Source organism: Lithobates pipiens, unplaced genomic scaffold (assembly GCF_037356315.1).
Source record: "Lithobates pipiens isolate NorthernLeopardFrog02 unplaced genomic scaffold, aLitPip1_a1.2 Scaffold_28, whole genome shotgun sequence".
Taxonomy (NCBI): domain Eukaryota; kingdom Metazoa; phylum Chordata; class Amphibia; order Anura; family Ranidae; genus Lithobates; species Lithobates pipiens.
Window position 1 is genome coordinate 183618746 of NW_027507789.1, and position 22627 is coordinate 183641372.

A 22627-nucleotide genomic window follows, 5' to 3' on the forward strand; every position below is an offset into this window, starting at 1 on the left:
TTAAAGTAAAAAAATGTGAGTCATATTATCATTTATTTAAAAATCAATTGTTCTCTGTGTGTGCACTCATTGCAGTGTGTGGGGCACTGGACTAATGGGTTTCCATTAGGTCCGTAATTTTTTTTACAAGCATGTGATTAGAGCCTGAGGCTCCAATTGGCTTGTTTACATTGTCCTCAGAACCCTCCCACTTGCAAATTTTTAGCAAATCAGTATTCGCCATCGCGTCTCTTCCGGTTTACAGCTTCTCATCCTGGTCAATCAGGACAGGAGGCTGAAGATTTGGAACCCATAAAGAAGAGCAGGTAAACACGGAAGCCACCACATATCAGGGGAGCCGTGACCACTGGAGGACTCCGTTTATAGGCAAGCCTCAGTCTCCAGGCATCCTCTGGTGAGTGCGGACCTGGAGGGTTCAGTTTATGCCACCCAAATTTTTGTTAGCACCAGCCGCCGCTGGTTTAACTAGCTGACAGTTTCTTGTTAGGGACTATTGCAGACTCTCCTGGTAAGCCCTCTACTCTGAGATGCCAGCTCTGTATAATGGGTTTGACCATTATAAAGGGTACTACATAATTTTACATTTAATTTGATATTTCTGATATAAGAAATTCAATTATTTGATATTGAGGATAATATAACAGGAGCAGCTGGAACACATAACGGTGGGCAGGAAGACCCAAAAACCTAAAAACAGAGTTGGGAATTATGGCAGTGAGATTTCACGGTTGGAGTATCTAAGATATAAGTATCTCCCCTCCTGCTCTCTAGCTTCCTTGTCACCTCCTCCCATGCCCACCTCCAGGACTTCTCCAGAGCCTCTCCCATCCTTTGGAACTCCTGACTCCAATCTATCTGACTATCTCCTACTCTGTCCACTTTTAGATGATCTCTGAAAATCCTTCTCTTCAGAAAGGCCTTTCCTGCCTCCACCTAACAACTAAACTTTTATTTTCTCCATCAGCTCATCCCTCACAATCATGTAAAAAACTAAGTATAGACCCATGGAAAATGTTAGCACTCAACATATTTGAATGTGAGTAGGAAAACAGGTCTATTCAAACAGTGCCTACAAATAAAGATGATCTACTTGACACATACAATTTACATGGTGTATTTATTCTCATAATCTAAAGATGAAGGCACCATTTATACCGCCGTGTTGCATTTGACAAGATTTTTTGAACGTCTGCATACCTGAGACAAATGCACCAAAAGAAGCTCTGGGACATTTTCTGGCATTGAGCCTCATGTGTTTGCGAGCCGCATTTACAATTAATGATACTGCAAGCGTGACCTGCATTTTTGCATGCGTTCCTGAGAACATACGGGTGTAAATGCAGCCTTAGATTTTGTAATTTCTCTCTGGTGATTTGTTCCTCTGTTATCAGCATGAGTTACTTCTAAGAAGATTTCCTCACATATGAGATACATTTGTGATGGGGGAGGGAGCTCAGCGCACAGCTTTTCTATTCAGAACACAGCTCTATAGCCTTCTATCACTCCTGTTTGCTGTGTGGAGGGGGGTTTGTGTGTGCCTTTCCTCCAATCAGCTCTCACACAGTGTAACTGCATCTTTCTGTCCCCTCCTCTGTGATACTAACAGATGGAGAAGGATTTTAACATGGATTTTGCCCTTGAAGGGGTATAGGGAAAAGAAGACTGCAGATAAACAAGTAAAACTTATGTAGGAGGATTTGTTTCACCTCTGTATCACCTGAGGTCAGTCACTTCACTAGGTATATGGAGGGTGTACAACCACTTTAAGTCTAAATGAGGAAGCTAAAAGGATTTATCTCACTTTGGCACGCACAGCGATGCCAAATATGTGTTACATAATTGTTTACAAAAAAGTGTGTGCCCCCTGTAGGCGATTATGTTTGTAGGTGTGCATGGGGCAGCAAGGGTGCTTTTAAATGTTATGTATATATATATATATATATACACACATACATACATACACACACACACACACACACACACACACACACACACACAGTATCTCACAAGAGTACACCCCTCACATTTTTGTAAATATTTTATTCTATCTTTTCATGTGACAACACTGAAGAAATTACACTTTGCTACAATGTAAAGTAGTGAGTGTACAGCTTGTATAACGGTGTCAATTTGCTGTCCCCTCAAAATAATTCAGCACACAACCATTAACGTCCAAACCACTGGCAACAAAAGCGAGTACACCCCTAAGTGAATATGTCCAAATTGGGCCCAATTTAAAATTTTCCTTCCCCGGTGTCATGTGCCTCATTAGTGTTACAAGGTCTCAAGTGTGAATGGGGAGCAGGTGTGCTAATTTGGTGATATCGCTCTCACGCTCTCATACTGATCACTGGAAGTTCAACATGGCACTAAAGCAGAGCATGATCCCCTCCCTTCAGAGACTGGGCTGCAGGGCAGTATTTCAACACAGTAATGATCCCAAACACAAATTTACACTGTTATACAAGCTGTACACACACTACTTTACATTGTAGCAAAGTGTTAAAGATGTGAGGGGTGTGTTCATTTTTGTGAGAGTGTGTGTGTGTGTGTGTGTGTGTGTGTGTGTGTGTGTGTGTGTGTGTGTTATTTTTTATTTATTGAACACTTTCATTGATTAATCAGAAAGGGGCTAATAAATCTATATTCTGGCGGTGGAGTCTATAATCCCCAAATACCTCTTCTGCCCTCTGCGTAAGTCGATGGGGCACTATGTTGTAGAGCGCTAGATCTGCTGTTTACTCAGCTTTGCAGCCAAGATTTTGACTGCATCTACTGTAGGTTCGCACTCTGCAAAGAACATTGATTGTTCCTCCTGCTCATCATCCTGACAACGTTTTTGTGGTCTTTGGTTCCCAGGAGGAGCAGGAGAGCTTGGAAATCATGGAGGGTGGGAGTTGAGGAGGGTCCGGGGATATTATGAGTTGCGTAAATATAAAAATCAGAGTTCTAAAGTCGCCCAGATCATTTTTAATAAATAGCCCTGAGCCATATAGCAAGATCACAGCTTGTTTGCCGATTTCAACCCTTTTAAAGCCATGGTTTACAGGACAAATCAAGGGTACGGAAGTGGTTGTTACATACCTACTGTATATTAACCGCCACGTAAAGCAACAAAACTAGTTAGTGTGGTTCATGTTTTGCCCCTTCTCCTGATCTTTTTGGGGGGGTTTCCTGTCTGAGTCTGGCCCACTTGCCTGTGTGATATAAATTGGGACACTGGCCTGGTCCGAGAAAGTCCCCTGTGGGAGTCAGGGGAGTTGTCAGTGGTTCCACAGGAGACACTTATTGAACAGGGTTCAGCCTTAAGTGTGAGTCTCGCAGGGGATGGTTTCCGAAGAGGCTCATAGGAGTTGGAGAGACTTGTCTGCCATGGCATGCAACAGAGACTTATAACTTGGGCTTCGCTCTAAAGACTCCAGCACTGGAGTATACCTCCGAAGGACCTACACTTGCATGAGAGAGCCTGTAAAGCACTATGAATACTGGAATGCACTTTTGCAGGTATGCAGAGGCAGCACATCAGCCTATTGTTATAGTTAGGGAACTAGGAAAGTATAGCGTCTTGCCTGACGAACTCTGAAATGTCTGTTTTTGCACTTTTGCCAAATAAAGTATTGAACCATTGTCCCTGGTTGGTCTGAAGTGATTAAAGAGGTGTATCAGAAGTAACCGGCACACACACACCTAAAAAAAGTATCTTAACACATTGGAGTATGAAGACATCGGTATAGAGTAATGCGAAGCCATGAGTGGCCATCAAGAGTAACGGAAGTGTAACAAGCAGCCTGTCAGTAGCGTGTCCCCGTTATAGGCGACATGGCCTCTAGCAGCGAGGGAGATGTTGGCGCCCCTCATGCCCGTGATCTGTCTCAAATAGCAATGGGAGTGAATTGCACCACAGAGGTTTCCCATTCTGTACAGAGGTACGGAAATTTGAGAGCTAAGTGAGTGCATGTGTGGAGCCTACACTGAGTGCATGGTGGGGCCCCACTCTGCTACTGGAGATTGTAGTGGAAAACGCTGGACAGCTGGTTATGGGCAGGCCTCTATGGGTCTCTCCATAATGCATGTTACTGTGAAGGTGTACAGTACATTGTCATGGGGAACTGAGAGTTAACTGGAGAACAGTTGCAGCGCAGTGTACATGGTGTACGTTTACCTCAAGTGTAGAGGTCAGCCATAAGGTTGATTATTACTCCACAGCAGCCTCAGACTTGTCACAAGGTATTGAGAAAACAACGCATAGTAAAAGGTACTCCATGTGTTGGTTATGTAAAGTGACCCTGTAACAAAGTCCCTAGCATAGCTCAGAAGAACCCACAGGGTTGGCTTCTCATGTGACCCTTGTTTGGTGCCCAACGAGGAGGGAAACAGTGGACTGTCAACCACCCCCTACCCCTTACAAGCTTGTTCGGTTCAAAAACAGACGACTTACTGGCAGGATCACCAGGTGAAAATAAGGGAAAGAAAGCCTAAAAAATAATGCAGCCATCGCATCTAGGAATTGGTAAGCTGCAATATAATAAAGGTTTGCTTTTGTTTTTTAATACTGCTGTATGCTGATCTCCAGGTTTCATTTCACTTTAACTAGTTTGTTTGGACCAAAAATTCCTCACCAATGGCTCCTGCTGCTGTGTGTGAACCAATGAGGAGGGAGAAAGCCGAGAGAGCCTCTGCTCTCGTGTACATCGCTGGATGGAGATCAGGCTCAGGTAAGTATAGGGGAGTGGCTGCATAATGAAGGTTTTTTTTTTTTAACCTTAATGCAGAAAATGCATCAAGGTAAAAAAAACTTCAGGCTTTAGAACCACTGTAAGTCCAAGTGGTTCACATATGTTTTCTTGGCACTGTATATCTTGGGGATCTCTGTGCTGAGATCACATGTCTGCATACCTGCTGCGTGCTTAGATTGTTCATTTATATTTATATGTATATGTAATCAGGTAGGCCTTTGTGGTAAAATGACTACCCATAGACATCTGTTTTGAAGAAGCAGGCAGTTTTCAAGCAATCTTTCATAGGCAAACAGCACCAGAAAAAAATTATCTGTAGAGCTGGAATTTCTTGGCATTAGTTACAGAATGTCTATTTTCCCCATTTCAAGATAATAAAATGGTCATACAAAATTTGGTATGAAAAATCTTTTTCATGTCTAAAGCCTCAATATGAAAATATTGGACGAATTAACGTCTTTTTTTTTTTTGGATGCTTATCAAAAAAGAGGAGGTTACTAAAAGTTACAAAAAAATGTGTACGACAGAATACAACTTCAGAAGTGATGTAATGTGTTGTATTGTATTGTAATGTATTCTTTTGTTTCCAAGCACGCATGGCCTTGGTCTTCTGATTTTTCTCCAGATGAATACTGTACCGATTAAAATGAAATTAGTTTGTTCTGGTATCATACTAGAAAAATTTCCGTGTTTGTCCGTTCAGGTAGTTTTGCATGAACTGTCGTGATCGGCTTTCGAAAGCTGTGTAATAATGATCAGATTATCATTCGATCACTTCAAAAGCTGTACTTTTCATACATAACATTTGGCCAATTTCAGCATGTATAAGAATTCTGAGAGAGATCAATCTCACTGCTAATCAGCAAACATAGGAAAATGGTTTAGCTGAGGCTGACCTTTAACTCTGAGTACAGGGGGGTGTTGTCCTTAGCAATTCCAGATCTTATGTGTTTATACTGCAAGTCAAAAATTGAAAGCCAATTCTTCACCTATTGCTACGAACAACAAACTTATTACTTGTTACAATTTTTTTTTTTTTTTTTATTGCCTTTGTGTCCCTGATGACATAGGTGACATGGTGCCAAAGCAGCTGAAAGTCTTGCCTCAAGTCATGTGATCAGTTTCCCTGCAATGACACCCTCTATAGGAAGTTTATAGGTCTTCCCTATGTTTATGCAGGTTTCCTGCAAGTGGTGTGGTTTTCTTCCCCCAACCCAAAAGAAAAACATACTGGATGGTAAACTGACTTCTGACCTAAGTGGTCCTAAAGAGTGTACTTTTACGACCTGACTTAATATAAGGACCCAATGGAGAAAAGAATCAGCTCTACGTGGAATCTGTTGAACTATACAAAGAAACGCTCAACACCCGGTGCATAAACAACACCGTTTTATCCAGTTATACATTTAACTGTGAGACACTGCCTCTGTGTAAGAAAAGACCACCAGAGATTGCCAATATATCACAAGAGATCACCAGAAATTACCAATGCATCACAAGAGATCACCAGAAATTACCAATGCATCACAAGAGATCACCAGAAATTACCAACGCATCACAGAAACTGCCACACGATTGCCAACAAGTCACAAAAGACCACCAGGGATTATGCATGCATCACAGAAACTGCCACACGGTTGCCAACCAATCACAAAAGACCACCAGAGATTATCAACACATCACAGAAATTGCCACACGATTGCCAACAAGTCAAAAAGAGACCACCAGAGATTACCAACGCATCCACAGAAACTGCCAAATGATTGCAACAAGTCATAAGAGACTGTCAAATTGTCACAAGAGACTGCCAAATTCTCACAAAACCTTTAGGGATTGGTCACAGGAAACCATCAGAGATTGTCGATGTGCTACAGCCAAATTCAGACATACCTAAAAAAGTCCACATACACCATATGTGACGTAGATAACAAAACACGAGTAGTATATTAAGTGATAGCATTCTGCATTGTGCTAGGTCGGTAAACACTTACCAAATTTGGACTGGTCTCATTTCTGACCCAGGTGTCCAGTTGATATCTGGGGGTCTCGGATCCTGAGGTCCGCCCAACCAACCTGCTGGGGTAAGTGACTTGGGGAAGTTCCAGGGTCCGGTGCCATTGGGTGACGCTTTCAGGCTGAGCAGTGTCAGTGGGGAATGAAGAGTTCTCCAGAGGAAACCCTAATACAAAAAAGCATAGAGAGATACTGTAAGAATATAAATTTCTTATCTAATATGAAACAAACCACGGTTACATAAAACTGAAGTCCAGACAAAAAGAGAAAAAAAAAAAAAAACGTTTATTGGCTGGAGTTCAACTTAAAGTGCAGTTCCACCCAAAAGTGGAACTTCGGCTCATTTGTCTCCTCTCCTGCTCTGGTGCCACAATTGGCACCTTTTTGACAGGTATCCTGTTCTCACTTCTGGGAGTCCCCATGACATCACCGTGGGGCTCCATCCTCCTCCCCTCCCTGTCGCTGGGCCAGTAGGAGAAAGGAGCGGGGCCTTGCGCATACACAGTAGGGTTCCTGGCGTGAAGCCGCGAGGTTACTCTGCCAGGTTCCCTTAACCGTAATGGAGGCGACAGCACCCGACAGCTGATGGAAACATCAGCTGCGGTGCCGACATTGCTGGACTCCAGAACAGGTAAGTGTCCTATTTTTAAAAGCCAGCAGCTGCAGTACATGTGGCTGCTGGCTTTTTATTTTGTATTTCTTTTGGGAGGCAGAACACCGCTTTAAAGCTTTATACTCACTCGGTCACTATAGGATTCATTTTCTGTATTCTGCAAAAAAAAAAAGCTGGTTGACCCTACTGTTCTCTATCTCCACCATATGTCCAAGTCTCCAATTCAGCTAGCGATTTTGCAGCTGTGTCGGGAAGCTGTGCACATGCTCAGTTTTCAGCTTGTTTCTACCCTGAGCATTTCCTCCCTATCACATGTTAACAGTCCATGTGACTATAGTGTCACACATGTGGGTGCATACACAGAGGTAAATGACAGCCCACTCCCTCCCTCCTCCTCCATGCCCACTATCCAGCTAAACACAATGGGGGCAGGAAATTACATGTAGATTGATGGAGGCTTCACCTCCCTCTTATTCTAATACACAGGCTGGAGGGGCGTGACACAGACTGTGACTGGCAGAAATCCAGAAAAAAATAAAACTATTTGATTTCAAATATATATTTGTATAAAAATCATCGCTCATCAAAACTTGTTGAATATTTCAGGGATGGTGATGAAATGTATTTCAATACTCTGTATTGTCCTCATCAGCCTAAAACCGTCCATACAATTTATAATCCTTTGAAACAAACAATCTCTGTACAGCTTTCTTCAGATTTACCAAACTGGTTAATGTGAGGGCCTAACTAAATCTTCCATTCATATCATATCCAATGAGGGAGTCTTTCATGTTACATTGATTAAAAATACATAATGTATGTATGTATAAGGGAGCTTTTTATATGTCAAAGAATTTGCATTTATAAAAAGGATAAGTTCACCTTTGGGAACATGTTACATGTTGCACCCACTTTTAGGGTGGAACATGTAACCATGTTTCAATTGCTGCATCCATTCCCTGACCTGGCCTCTAGTGACAGCGAACAAGGGATCTTTTCCCCAAACTCACGGTCACATTTCTGTGCACAAATGAACTACAAGTACAGACAGCCTTTGCAGCTGTCGGCTTGTAGTTCTCAATGAATTACTAGGGTGCTGTTGAGCGTTCTAGCTAGTTCATCGTTTCTTCCCATCAGTGTATAACTGCCTGCTTGTATGAGCAGACAGCTTACACCGACAGTCTGCAGGAGTCCATGCATGTGGGTATGGCTGTACCAATGCATTAGCTCTCCGAGTGCAGGAAAGCACTGGATATTTTGCACTTTGTTTGAGGCCTACAGGTAGTTAAATTGCTCATTTTTGCCAGCGGGTACTTATTAGAGAGGCAGAAATTGCTTATCCAACTTCTGGAGGAACCCTGGTTGAGAAAGGCTGGCTAAGAGTGACAGTACAACCAAAATACCAATGTCCGCTGGTAATTGGGTTCACAGCTTGCATTCTTGGCCTATGTTATGCCTCGTACACACGATCAAACAATCCGGTGGAAAAATCCGCCGGACAATCCCCCCGTGTGTAGGCTCCGGCGGACTTTTATTTACCCAAAAGTCCGGCGGACTAAGAAAGTATTTTTGCACTCCAATCTGTCCGCCGGACTCGCATTTCAGCGGACAATCCGGCCGTGTGTGTGCCAGTCCGCCGTACTTTTGAAATGAACGGACTTTTCCTCTGGGACTGTGACATCATAATGTACGGGGACATCATCTGGGTGACGTCCCTATATAAGTCGCGGCGCGCCGCGTCCCTGCCATTGTGAGCGGAGGCAGCGACGAGGCAACATCTGAAGAGAAGAAGAGAAGAACAGAAGATGTCGACAGCAGACCGGGCCACCGCCTGTAAAAGAGCTAGAAGGCGCGGTGGCCCGGCAAGAAGAACCGAAGAGGGCGACAAGACCCCCGAAGAGGGGGACAAGACCCCCGAAGTCGGAAGAAGAGGGCGGCGGCGAAGAAGAAAGCCAGGATCCTCCGCTAGCAAAAGAGCTAGCAGAAGATAGAGGGGGAGTCCAGCGAGAAGACCCCCGAAGACGGACAGAAGACCCCGGAGCTGTGCAATAAACTATTTTAACCCTTGTGTGTTGTGTTTTTTTTATTTATTTTTTTACAGGTGAATGGGTAGGGGTACATTGTACCCCATACTCATTCACATAGGGTGGGGGGCCGGTATCTGGGGGCCCCCTTATTAAAGGGGGCTCCCGGATTCCGATAAGCCCCCCGCCCGCAGACCCGGACAACCAATGGCCAGGGTTGTCAGGAAGAGGCCCTTGTCCTCATCAACATGGGGACAAGGTGCTTTGGGGTGGGGGGCACCCCCCATGTTGAGGGCACGCGGCCTGGTACGGCTCAGGAGGGGGAACGCTCGCTCGTCCCCACCCCCTTTCCTGGCCGGCCGGGTAGCATGCTCAGATAAGGGTCTGATATGGACCTAGGGGGGACCCCCACGCCAATCGGCGTAGGGGTTTCCCTTTAAGTCCATACCAGGTGACGGGGCCAGCGGCGCCTCCTTCGCTGGCCCAGGCTACCTGGAGACGCGCTCAAAATGAGCAGACTTTCCTCCGCGCGTGTGGGCGAGTCCGTTCATTTCAAAAGTACGGCGGATAGTCCAGCAGACTTAGTACGCCATATTAGTCCGCTGAAAAAGTGCCGTGTGTGGGCAAGTAGCTCGTTCGAAAAGTCCAGCGGACAGTCCGCCAGGAAGTCCGCCAGACTAAGTCCGCCAGATAGTCTGCTACGTGTGTACGCGGCATAAGATTCACAAAAAATGCAGCACAGAGGAGGGTGGCCACCCTACAGACTGCACCATCAAAACCAAGCTAGCAAAGGTTTCCAAAAGCATGAGTTCAAATTATACAGGCCCTATCTTGAGATAACAACCTATTAATTGTAATTTTCACAGCATTGTATCATGACAATTTGTTTTATGGACTGGCCTCACATGCTGTAGCTCTAAAAATCTTGAAATATTCCACCTGTATGACTTTTAGTGTGTTCGTACAAAAGAAGAGAAAGGTCTGGTACTACCTGTGACACACCTCCATCCCTAAACGATACAACACAGCAAAAATAGCCCATGGGACTTTGAGTGAGGCGAGCACGGGGGACCTACAAAAGTAGAGATGAACATGGTTACATAGTTTATTTAACTCATGAGTAAATACATGAACGTAAAAGCCAAGCTATTGAGAATAGCATAATGACAAATTGCTTAAAAACATTCACGTCTTTTTATAATTAATATAAGGAGTTATACAAGCATCTAATACTCAACGCACACCACTGTTCGCTTCTTCAGGAGTAGATCTTTATACGCAGCATATTTAAAAAACAAAGTATCGAAAGTATATGTATATGTATATATATACATATATATATATATATACATATACATATATATATATATTTTATATATATATATATATATATATATATATATATATATATATATATATATATATATATATATATATATATATATATATATATATATATATATACACACATACATATACATACATACATATATATATATATATATATATATACATATACATATACACACACACATACATATATATATATACATACACACACAAAAAAAATCTTTTTGCAAACAGAGGCCCTAGAAGAGCCCCAAACTTACTAATCAGCAAAGCTGAGGTTCCAAAAAGTGATCTCTCAGGAGGCAGCCACACGAGGTATGGCTAGCCTGGTAGCTGAAGGAGTGGAGTCAACAGCAAACCACGGAGAGAACACCCTTTAATCTTTGAGCCATGCCTGCCCCCCAAGTGTTCCCCAGGTGGTTTGCTGTTGGTTTCACGCCTTCAGCTCCTGGGCCAGACATATCCCATGGCTGCCTCCTGAGAGATCACTTTTTGGAACCTCGGCTTTGCTGATTTGTAAGTATGGGGCTCTTCTAGGGATTCTATTTGCAAAAAGATATTTTTTGTGATATATACTTTCAATTGATACTTTGCTTTTTAGATATACTGAATATAAAGATTTACTCCTGAAGAAGCGAGCAGTGGCTCGTGAAACACGTTGAGTATATAACTCCTTATATCCAGTATAATACCACATATGAATGTTTTTAAGCAATCTGTCATTATGCCATTCTCAATAGCCTGGCTTTCATGTCCATGTATTACTCAGGATTTCAACTATGTAACCACGTTCATTTCTAATTTTATTGGCCCCTGTGCTCACCTCACACAAAGTCCTATGGACTATTTTTGCTTTGTTGTTTATTGTGCCTGTGCACATTAGAAGACAATATATGGAGACTGCACACAACAGTCCTGAACAAATGCTGAAAGGCAGAAAAAAAAAAAAGAACCTGGCTGGTTAAGTTACCTTTTCCATAGCACCCTATAATGAAGAGCTAGAATGTTCTTGTTATTTGAGAAATTGGCCCAGGAAACATTGTTGGAAAGTGTCATGTATACAATTCTGAATTTTCTAGGATTAGTCTGTTCTCTATAGGCAGCTATAGGAGCATGGGAACTCTGTAAAGTGTTTTTTTTGTTCAGAATTACTTCTCGTTTTCATTTTTGAACTCTGCATTACTTCTATTCAACTAAGCAAACAATAAGCCTAAAATGTCCAACCTAGTCTTCTGCCTTTACTGCACATGGTGAGGGGGCAATATGCAGGAGGAAATGCCCTCTAGAAGTTCAGTGGTCACGCTAACCTGCAGAAATCGTCAATGAAGACAATCCTCTTCCAACACACCCCACTTTACTGCCAATGAGTTTCTTTAATGGGAAGAATATACTGCGACTTTTCCAAAACACTGACCCAGAACAAACATGCAGATTGGAAGTTTTGACCTAAAGACTTGTACACACGATCAGATTAATGGACGAATTTTCATCAGTTTTTTTGTTGCATGCTAGTCTCAAATCGAAAGTGAAGAGGTTACTCACCATCAGAAAATTTTCGGACAACAGAATTCAACGTCAGAAGTGACGTAATGTATTGAATTGTCTTGTATGTGCGCTTTCATTTCTGAGTATGCCTTGTTTGAGCATGTCTTGCTCTTCAGACTTTTTTTTTGGCCGAAAACTGTACCAATGAAAAGAAAAATTGGACGTTGTGGGCACATCAGACAAAAATTTTGGAGCCTGCACATCCAGTTTTTGTCTGACGAAAATTCGTAATCAGCTGTCAAAGCAGCATACTAACAATTACAAAATCAGCAGATCGTTAATTGGACGGAATTTAACTTCAGATTTTCTGATTGTGTGTACAGGCCTTAAATCTGGCTTTTCTGATCAGCATTCATGTTCCAGGTCTATAACTCAAATACAGAAGCCAATGGATTAGTATAAAGAGAACTAGAGAAACAGAAGAAACAGCAGAACCTATTTTTCGGACATGGCACATTTGTAAAACCATTTTTAATTGTTTTTATAATCCCTAATTTTTACTCCAATCTGTGTTCCTCCTGGAAAGATTTCCTCTCTCCATTGTCACGGAGACCTAAAGTAATGGGAATTGCAAACTTTTACATTATCACCAGCATAAGAATATAGAGGAATCAACAAATACACATTCCAGTGGCAAGATGAGTTCCCTCTCTTATACTTCCTCTTGTGTCTACAGGACAGCATATACAGTGACAAGAAAAAGTAGGTGAACCCATTGGAATGAACTGGTTTTCTGCAGTAATTTGCCATAAAATGATCCTCATCCAAGTCAAAACAATAGACAAACACAATATGCTTAAGCGGATAACACATACAATTATAATTGCTTGCATCTTTATGCAAGAACACCTATTAAACATTCACAGTACTGGAGGAAAAAAGTCAATTAACCCTTGGAGCTAATAGCTGGTCAAGCCTCCTTTAGCAGCAATGACTTCAAGCGCTTCAAGAGCTCTAGATCAGATGTGCACAATGCTCAAGAGGAATTTTTGACCATTCCTCTTTACAAAACTGCTTCAGCTCAGATGCATTTGTAGGGTGACTGGTGTGAATAGGGTTAGGGCCTGGGCTCTGACTGGGCCGCTCCCAAAAGGTTTGGTGGATTTACTTTAATGCTTAGGGTCATTGTCCTGCTGCATCACCCAACTTCTACTGAACTTCTGCTGACAGACAGCCACCCTGAAAATTATCCTGTAGTATATTTTGGTAAACTTGGGAATACATTTTCCCCCTGATGATGGCAAGTGGTCCAGGCCCTGAGGTTGGGAAGCAAGCCCACATCATGATGCTCCCTCCACCATAATTTACTGTTGGGATGACGTTTTGATGTTGGTAAGCTGTGCCACACATAGTGCTGAGTATTCCTCCTGAATAATTCAACTTTTGGTTTTATTTGTCCACAAAACATTAGTCTATGGGTTCACTTATTTTTTCCCATCAAAACTGTCAATGTTTAATGGGTGTGTTCAATAAAGTCACAATTAAGTCACAAACAAATTAGAATTGTTTGTGTGTTATCAGCTTAAGAACAGGGTTTGGCTATTGTTGGGAATTAGATGAGGATCATATCACATTTTAAGACAAAATTACTGCAGAAAACCACATAATTCCAAGGGTTCAAATATTTGTACTTGCCACTGTATAGGGAAATTTCCCCAATGGGACACAGATGACAAAAATTAAATTTACAGGAATTTTAACCATTTCCTTCTATATACAAAACGAATAAAACATTAAAAAAAAGTTAGATAGCCCTTTAATGGACTTACCTGAAGTGTATGTAAACCCCAAACACTGAACTTCTCTTATTTACTCCTTCTTAGTAGAATTTGAGCCTAACACTAGCTATTTTTAAAAGTATCTAGTTCCCCCTCCTGTGATCTATCAGCGTAAAAAAAACCAAAAAAAAAACCCAAGGTGTAAACTTAGCTATCTTTAGTCTGCTCCAGTCACATGGTCCCCTGTATCAGTGAGCGGTGGCTGCTGGGAAGAGAAGGGATCGACCCAACAACAGCTGTGAATTCCTGGAACCATGACGTCACTCAAAGTCTTCCACATCCCAGCCAATGCTAGTGCTCCCTCTTCTTCCCTGCAGCTGACACAGGGGAGCCAGAGATGCGGATCACGTGGCCAGAGCAGACTAAATTAGGTAAGAATCAGTAGGGGGAGGGGGCATAGTTAAGCCTAGTACACACAATGAGATTATCAGACTAATCATTTTTTGCATGCTAGTCTTCATATCGACTGCGAATAGCTTACTAAAGTACGAAAATTCTCGTACGACAAAAAAAAAAAAAAATTGGAAGTGATGTGATGTACCTGTATTGTATTTTTGGGTGAAAATTGTACTGATAAAAAAGGAAAATCATACGATCTAGTATCGTACGAGAATTTTTTTTCGTGTTTGCCCCTTCAGAACATTTCATATAACAGCTGTGTACCAATGATCAGATTATTGTACGATCGCGTTGAAAGCAGAATTTTTCGTCTGGTTTTCTCATTGTGTGTACAAGGCTTCACCGTTAAGCCTAGTACACGTGATGAGAAAATCGGACAAAAAAATGCCGCTTTCAGAATGATCGTCTGATAATCTGTGTTAGTACACAGCTTTTGATCACTATAGTTCATGCGAAAATATCTGAAAGGATAACAGAATTAATGATTCTCTTGTAATATAATATAGTACAAAAAAAAATAAAAATCATGTGACCAGGGGCCACGTATTCTGGAAATAAAAGAATACAATACATGACATCACTTCCCAAGTTGTATTCTGCCTTACGAGAATATTTGTAACTTCAGTAACCTATTGGCTTTCAATACGAAAAAAATAAAAAAAGATGATCTTTTGTCCAATATTTTTATCGCATACCATTTTAAATATACCATTGAAAGCATTTTTTATATTTGTTTGATTAGTGCAAACAAATACTGGTTCGTCTTTTCAGAAATTTGGAGCTGTCCTGTGCCCTGTTTTATCACAAAGAGGTCATTTAGCAATCTTAAGAAAAAAAAATAATATTTTGTACTTTCGGGTATAAAACCTATCCAATAAAAAAGGAAAACATAAAAATCTAATTTCTTCCTAGATTTAGACCAATATGTATTCTGCTTTATGTCTTTGGTAAAAGAAAAAAAAAATCCCAATAAGTGTATATTAATTGATTTGTGTGAAAGTTATACCACCTACAAACAATGGTATATATACTGGAATTTTCTATTTATTATTTTATACTAGTAATGGCAGTGATCAGTGACATAGTGGGACTGTGATAGTGGATGGGGGAATTTCTCTGCTGTGCTACTGTATTTTGACAGCGCTGTGGCCTGATCAGGCCAATTGGCTGCAAGCAGTGATCAAGCAAAGACATTGACAGTCCTATTTGGGAGAAATCCATCACTAGATCAACTCCTCTCAAATGGGAACGGCCTCTACATGGATTAAAATGAATCCAGTTACTTTTGTTTTCATCTTGTACTACAAAATAATTAGACTATGTTGTAGAGATCTAAGAGTGGAAGTGATTAAAGTAATTAGCAAAAACCCTGGGCAAGGCTGACAACACCCAGTCCACAAAAATGCTGTGTGTTGTCAGACCAAAACAGGGCTGAAGAACGGTGTGAATTTCTGGAAGGTCAGCAGGTACTTTTCCATAGCTCCTAACTATCCCTGATTTTGAGGGACTGTGCCTGATCTGGAAAGAAGTCCCTCTTTCCTCCTCATTTGTTCATTATTTGGTCTGATCTATATAGTTGTATAAAAAAATTCACTATTTATCTTTCAAAAAGTGTTTTCCAGTGCTAAACCTTTCACCAATTTCTAAATTGCAGCATTTGTAAATTCCAAAAGCCAGTATAAAGGAATAGTAGTGGTTAAAAAAAAACAAAAAAAACAAACACTTACATAGTTACATAGTTAGTAAGGTTGAATAAAGACACCAGTCCATCCAGTTCAACCTGAGTGAGGTGTCTACAATTGTCCCTATCCCTGTACATTGCGCACTCACATTGGTCCCTACCCTGATGGAGCCCATGATCCAAGGTCCCCATTCATATACTAGGGTCAATTTTGGACAGAAGCCAAATAACCTACCTGCATGTCTTTGGAGTGTGGTGGGAAGCCGGAGTACCCGGAGGAAGCCCATGCAAACTCCAGGCAGGTAGTGTCATTGTTGGGATTCGAACCAGCGACCCTTCTTACTGCTAGGTGAGAGTGCTAACCACTACACCACTGTGCTGCCCCACCACTACACCACTTGTGGGTTTAACAAATTTTTTTGTTTAAATCTCCTTTAACCACTTCCGGACCAGCCGCCGCAGTTTTACTGCGGCAGGTTGGCTCGGCTGGGCAAATCAACATTACCTTTCGTCACTTTTCCTTTTGGCCACTAGGGGCGCACGCGCTCCCACGGCGTGTGCCTGGAGCCAATGTGGGTGCCCGTCGGGTGTGATGACGGCCGGGCACCTGCGATCGCTTGTGACAGAGCGAGAACCGGGATCTGTGCGTGTAAACACACAAATCCTGGTTCTTTCAGGGGAGTAGAGACAGATCGTGTGTTCATACTAAGTATGAATACCAATCTCTCTCTCCTCCTAGACAGCCATATCCCCCCTACAGTTGGAACACAGTTAACCCCTTGATCGCCCCCTAGTGTTAACCCCTTCCCTGCCAGTGACATTTATACAGTAAATCAGTGCATTTTTTATAGCACTGATCGCTGTATAATTGTCAATGGTCCCAAAACTGTCCAATTAGTCCGCTGCAATATTGCAGTCCCAATAAAAATCGCAGATCTCCACCATTACTAGTAAAAGAAAAAAAAGAAAAATACCATAAATCTATCCCGTATTTTGTAGATGCTATAACTTTTGCGAAAACCAATCAATATACGTTTAGAGATTTTTCTTACCAAAAATACGTAGAACACATATTGACCTAAACTGCGGAAAACTCTTCTTTTTTTTTTTAAATGTGGGATATTTTTTATAGCAAAAAGTAAAAGATAGTGTTTTTTTTTTCAAAATTGTCCCTCTTCGTTTGTTTATAGCGCACAAAATAAAAACCGCAGAGGTGATCAAATACCACCAAAAGAAAACTCTATTTGTGAGAAAAAAAAAGCACATACATTTTGTTTGGGTACAGCGTCAAAGCGACGCAGTTCCATATCGCATAAAATGCCCTGGTCATTGAGCAGCCTAATCTTCCGGGGCTGAAGTGGTTAAGGGTGGTTTGGTGGTGGTGGGGGTGTCCTATGCCTACATTGGCTAATTCCCATCTCAAAGTGTTGGGAGGTATGCTTTTCTGTACTTGCAGGGTCTTTAAAAGGGAAAAGGCACTGGGAAATGTGCATGTATTGCAAAGATGTACTGCTTATTTATTTTTGCTTGCACATACACGTAAAATACGGTCATTGTCAACCTCCTAAAAAGACTAGCTTCTTGGCTCTGGCTTCAATTATGAATGACTAACCTGCAACAAGTCTAAGCCTAGAGGGAAGAGAGAGGCCTCCTGATCTGCATCCTTGTGCTGCCAGTGACTAACAAACCAAAGGCAGGAGGATCCACATAGCAACCAGGTACACAGTATTGTCAGAGAGAAAGAAGCAAAAGGCAGCATCCATATTTCTCAAAATGATAGGCTTCCTTTAAAACATTTGCAATATAACAATTGTAAAAGATCGGTACCACAAACATTTGCATTGCAAAAAAACACACAAAAACAATCAAGAATAATTCTAGGACTGCAAGAAGCGAATTGGAGCAATGGAAGTGTAGGGAGTAACAGAAGGATGATGCAGAGTAACAGCTATAAAGACGGATGTAAATACATGTGTTGCAGACCAGGAATCAGAGGTAAGAGCACCTGTTCAGCTACCAAATCCATTGACAATTCTAGCTTGTACTTCCACCAATCACCTACTGTCCCAGGAGAGCCAGTAGGATGACCTCCTCTCCCTTCTAACAATCGGCCACCCTGCTCCTCTAATCAGCTACCTCTCTTCTCCCTCCTCCCAACATTGCACAGATCTACCTGATGCATTGCAGTATATCTGTTGATGTTACAGAATGCGCGGGGAGGAAGGGGAGTCCTGCTCCTTCCAGGAACGATTGCAGCTTAACACCTGCTTCTAAGGCAACCCTGAGCGCCTGCCAAGGGCTTAACAGTGCAGAATCTGCTGCGGTTTCTATACCTCCTGTGTGCTGGCCTAGAGTTGCCCCCACCAAAATACCAAATTTGGAAGGGGGAGGGGGTCTCTGATTTTTAACCGTTAATGTTTTTGCTACATGACCTGTGCTGAATCAATAAGTGTGCACAGGTGACTCTTGTGTATAGACATCAGGGAATTACGCCGGACAAGGAGGGGTGGCAGCATATGATGGACGAACAAACTGGGTGTAATGCGGGGATGTGGGGTACAGGAGAAACCCAGAAGATACATAGGGAGAGGATTTCGGGGTATACAGAAAGGAATTTGTTACAAGAGTGAAAAATTTGGGATACACAGACAGGGATGGTTACACAGAGGGTGACATAGGTCAAGGATCGGGAATAAATTCAGGGCTGAGCTAAATTAGCAATCACACAAACTGTATTTTATTACTAAAGGGAAATTTGGATGCAGACACAAGATAGAAAACTGGTTAAAGGGTGAAGAATTTGGGGTACAGAGAGGGTTTAGCCAGAAAATGGATCGGGGATAGGAGTGGTCAGGAACAAAATGAAAATAAAGTCATGAAAAACTGAGGTATGGGAATAAGGGGAGCAACAAGGAATTAACGGAAGGGTACATGGAGCAGTTAGGGAGAGGACTAAGACATGGGATTTATAAATGTAGAGAACATGAGCACCAGAAAGTGGTCCATGAATGAGGGCAACAGGAAAAGAACAACTTTTTGGGTTGTAGGGTGTGGAAACAGGAAGACAGGAATTTGGTACAGGAGAATGGACGGTTTGGCAATTAGAACTTGTGAGATGTATCTAGGAATTGGGTTACGAGGGGATGATTGGGCTGGGAGTACAAAAGATAATAGGTCTTGGAATTAGAGGTATGGAAGATAGTGGGTCTAGAAATTAGGTAGCAGAAGCTAGATGAAGGAATGGGGGGGGGGGGGGGGTCACAAGGATATGGTAGCAGGAGATAGGTCTAAGAATTAGGGTAGCAAAGAGGTGGTTGGCCTAGAAATTAGGGAATTGAGAAATTGTGGGTCTAGATGTTGAAGGTACATAAAGATGGTGTGTCTGGAAATGATGGGTACAAAAAGACATTGGAAGCTATGGGTACAGAGATGGTGTGCCTTGGAATTAGGGGTACAGGAAAATGGTGAACCTGGGAATTATGGTTACAAAGAAACCATGGGTCTGGATATTGGAGGTACAGAGAGATGGTGGGCCTAGAAATTAGGGGTACAGAGAAAGCGGAAGCTATGGCTATAAATGGTGTGCCTGGGGATTCGGGGTACAGGAAAATGGTGGGCCTGGGAATGAGGGAACAGAGAACCATCAGGTCTGGAAGTTCTGGAGAGAGGAGTCGGAGGAAGGGGGGAAATTGGATAGCTCCAGAATAGCGGGTATCAAGAGAAGCTGGAGGATGGATGCAGAGGGGGAGTAATTGATGCATGGGGAGCAATAGAGAATAGAAGGGAAGCAGAGAATCTCCCTAGTGATCATGAGTGAAGGATGGAAATGCTGGGAATTGAAGATGATGTGTGACACAAGCAGAGTTGCATTAGGAAACACAGCAGATGGGCATACCGGGGGTGGAAAGATTGGGGTAATTGGGGCAGATATGACACATTCAAGTCTCAGGCAATGATGGAGAGGATGGCAGGTTGCCCTCCCATCTCCTGCAGCATCATACTTACCCAGCTCAGACATGGCAAAGATCACAGCAGCTACAACCCAGAGCAGCTCTAGACGCATCATTCATACATAACCATTCAGCCCCGGGGAAAGGGGACAGGAGAGGGACAGCAGGCAGCCTGACACACAGCACGGCTACAGTGGACATCAGCCCGGGTCCTTTGTGTGCCTGTCACCATCGGGGTGTGTAGTGCAGAGATGTGTGTGCACAGGGATGCTGGATCTGCAGTGTGTGCGTGTGGGGAGATCCAGTATTAACATAGAGACACGTGAGGACCATTCTCCTCCTCCCTCCTCCCCTCCATCTTCATCTTCAGTATTCCTCTCCACCCCTCCCCCCTTCTCATACATTGCACTCTGCTGTGCTCCCATCAATCTCCTTCCTGCATTTCACAGATTTTATTAGAAGGAAAACTCCAGTGTTAAAAAAAATAAAACGATTAAAACATTATATATGTATAAAACATTTCTACACAAAAAAAAAAAATTTGCATTGCATTTGACGGCAGTGAAAATTCTATTTACAGCTGATGCAAGTAAAGATTTGATACATGCCAGGACAAAGCACTTTTTTTTCCTTGCAAATAAAAGTCCTCTGAACATCCCTACCTCTCACCACCTTTTTATAATTGGTTTAGTGCTTCTCTGAGAAGTCTGCACAGAACTTCAAATTACAGGCAACCTGATGCATGTCATACTGCATTCCTAGCGATAAGATTTGGTTTTCTTGCATATCTCGTGTTTAGAAACGCTAAGGACTGGTTTACATTTGTGCAATGTGTTTTAGGTGCATTACCATTTTCACATGCGTTTTCATAAAAAGTGCATCAAAGATGCAGTAAGCATTTTTTTTTTATGCACCGTACCTAAAATTCACATGACCTAAAGCAGTGGTCTCCAAAACTGTGGCCCATACACCAGGTTCTTTTTTACATTCAGCTGTCAATGGGGAACCTTGCTGACAGTGGATTAGTCATTTGTTGTTAATGATGCGGTGGCCATCTTCTCAGCCCGCTCCTTGACAACCAGCTATGCCGCTCCAAAAATTCATGAACGGCTGCTTTGGAAATTTACAGTGGAAACAGAGGGGAAATTCGCACTGAACATATGTGAACCTAGTCTTAAAGTTGCTTCCAAGTCACCTGGCAAAGTCCCACTGTAAGTGACTTTCAGTTTGCGCCAGTGTGACCCAAGACTAAGTAAATATTAATCTCTAGTGTTTCTTTTAAACTTTCAAACACTTTGTTGCTTTTTGTTTTGTTTTTTTTACACCTTATTGATAAAAAATGTTATTGTCAATTGACTCACTATCTCTCTTTGAAGTCTGTGCCAAGTATGAGCTATTCTTTGTGTAAAAAAACACTGTCCTTCATGTAGTTTTTTCATACCTCTCACGGATTGTTGAAATCTCTGCCCTGAGAAATCGTGCCCCATCGATGGTGTCATTGGGAGCAATTGTGCCCCATCGATGGTGTCATAGGGAGCAATTGTGACCCATCGATGGTGTCATTGGGAGCAATTGTGCCCCATCGATGGTGTCATAGGGAGCAATTGTGCCCCATCGATGGTATCATTGAGAGCAATTGTGCCCCATTGTTGGTGTCATTGGGAGGAACTGTGCCCCAACCTTGGTGTCATTGTGAAGAATTGTGCCCTTCATTGATGTCATTGAATAAAATAGTGCTCCATGGGCTAGATAAAAGCAAGCAAGGAGCTGTTTTTTAGCTACTAACTTTTCAGCTACTAAATCTTCTGCCCTTGTTGTTTTAACTTTAGATTTTTTTTCTGCCAGTAAATACCTTATACAGCCCACTTCCTGTTTCTTGTCTGGTAAAAAGCCTAGGCTAATGACATCATACACAGCTCTCTCTCACTCTTGTGAGAGCTTGCCAGGAAGGGAGGGGGCGATGAGTCATAAGAGGGCCAATGAGAGCTGCAGGGCTAGAGGTGTGCCTTTGGGTGTCTATGCAAATCCAGGAAGTGAACAGGCAGCAGCTTCAGCTGCCCACAGTTTAAATGGCTGCAGCAGCCAGACTCAGTGGAGGGAGATTTCTGCAACATATTTGGTACAGAATCACAGTATATATAAAATAATATGCAAAGTGGTTGGAGGGAAGCTTCAGAAAGGCAAATATGTTTTTATTACAAAATATGTGAGCACACTGCAGTTCCTCTTCAATCAGTTCCGGACCAGCCGGCACAGGTATACTGCGGCAGGTTGGCCCGGCCGGGCGAAACGTCCTAGCTGTAGGCCGGGTGCGTGGCGCATGTGCCCCCTAGGCAGCCATGATGAAAAGATTTGCTTCAGAATTGATCAGTCTCCAGGCCCAGACCAATGACTTCTGGCTTGCACCTGGCGATCAGTCCTGGCGAATGAAATCCTTCCCCTGCCTGTGTAAGTGTAAACACAGGCAGGGGAAGTGATGTCATCTCCCCTCGACAAACTCTTTTCCGTTCCAGTGAGAGGAGAGTAAGTTGCACCAAC

General features: G+C 42.5%; 1 protein-coding gene across 3 annotated transcripts in view; it reads right to left on the minus strand.

The window, feature by feature from the left end:
* Nucleotides 1-20383, minus strand: part of ADAM11 (ADAM metallopeptidase domain 11) — a 97905-nt gene extending 77522 nt beyond the window's left edge. For all 3 annotated transcript variants that reach the window (XM_077460087.1, XM_077460086.1, XM_077460088.1), the window contains exons 1-2: nucleotides 20145-20383; nucleotides 6728-6915 (exon numbers count right to left, since the gene is read on the minus strand). In XM_077460087.1, the coding sequence (XP_077316213.1) occupies nucleotides 6728-6915; nucleotides 20145-20205 (249 nt within the window). In that variant the 5' untranslated portion in view covers nucleotides 20206-20383. The remainder of the gene's footprint in view (nucleotides 1-6727; nucleotides 6916-20144) is intronic.
* Between the last annotated feature and the right edge of the window lie 2244 nt (nucleotides 20384-22627).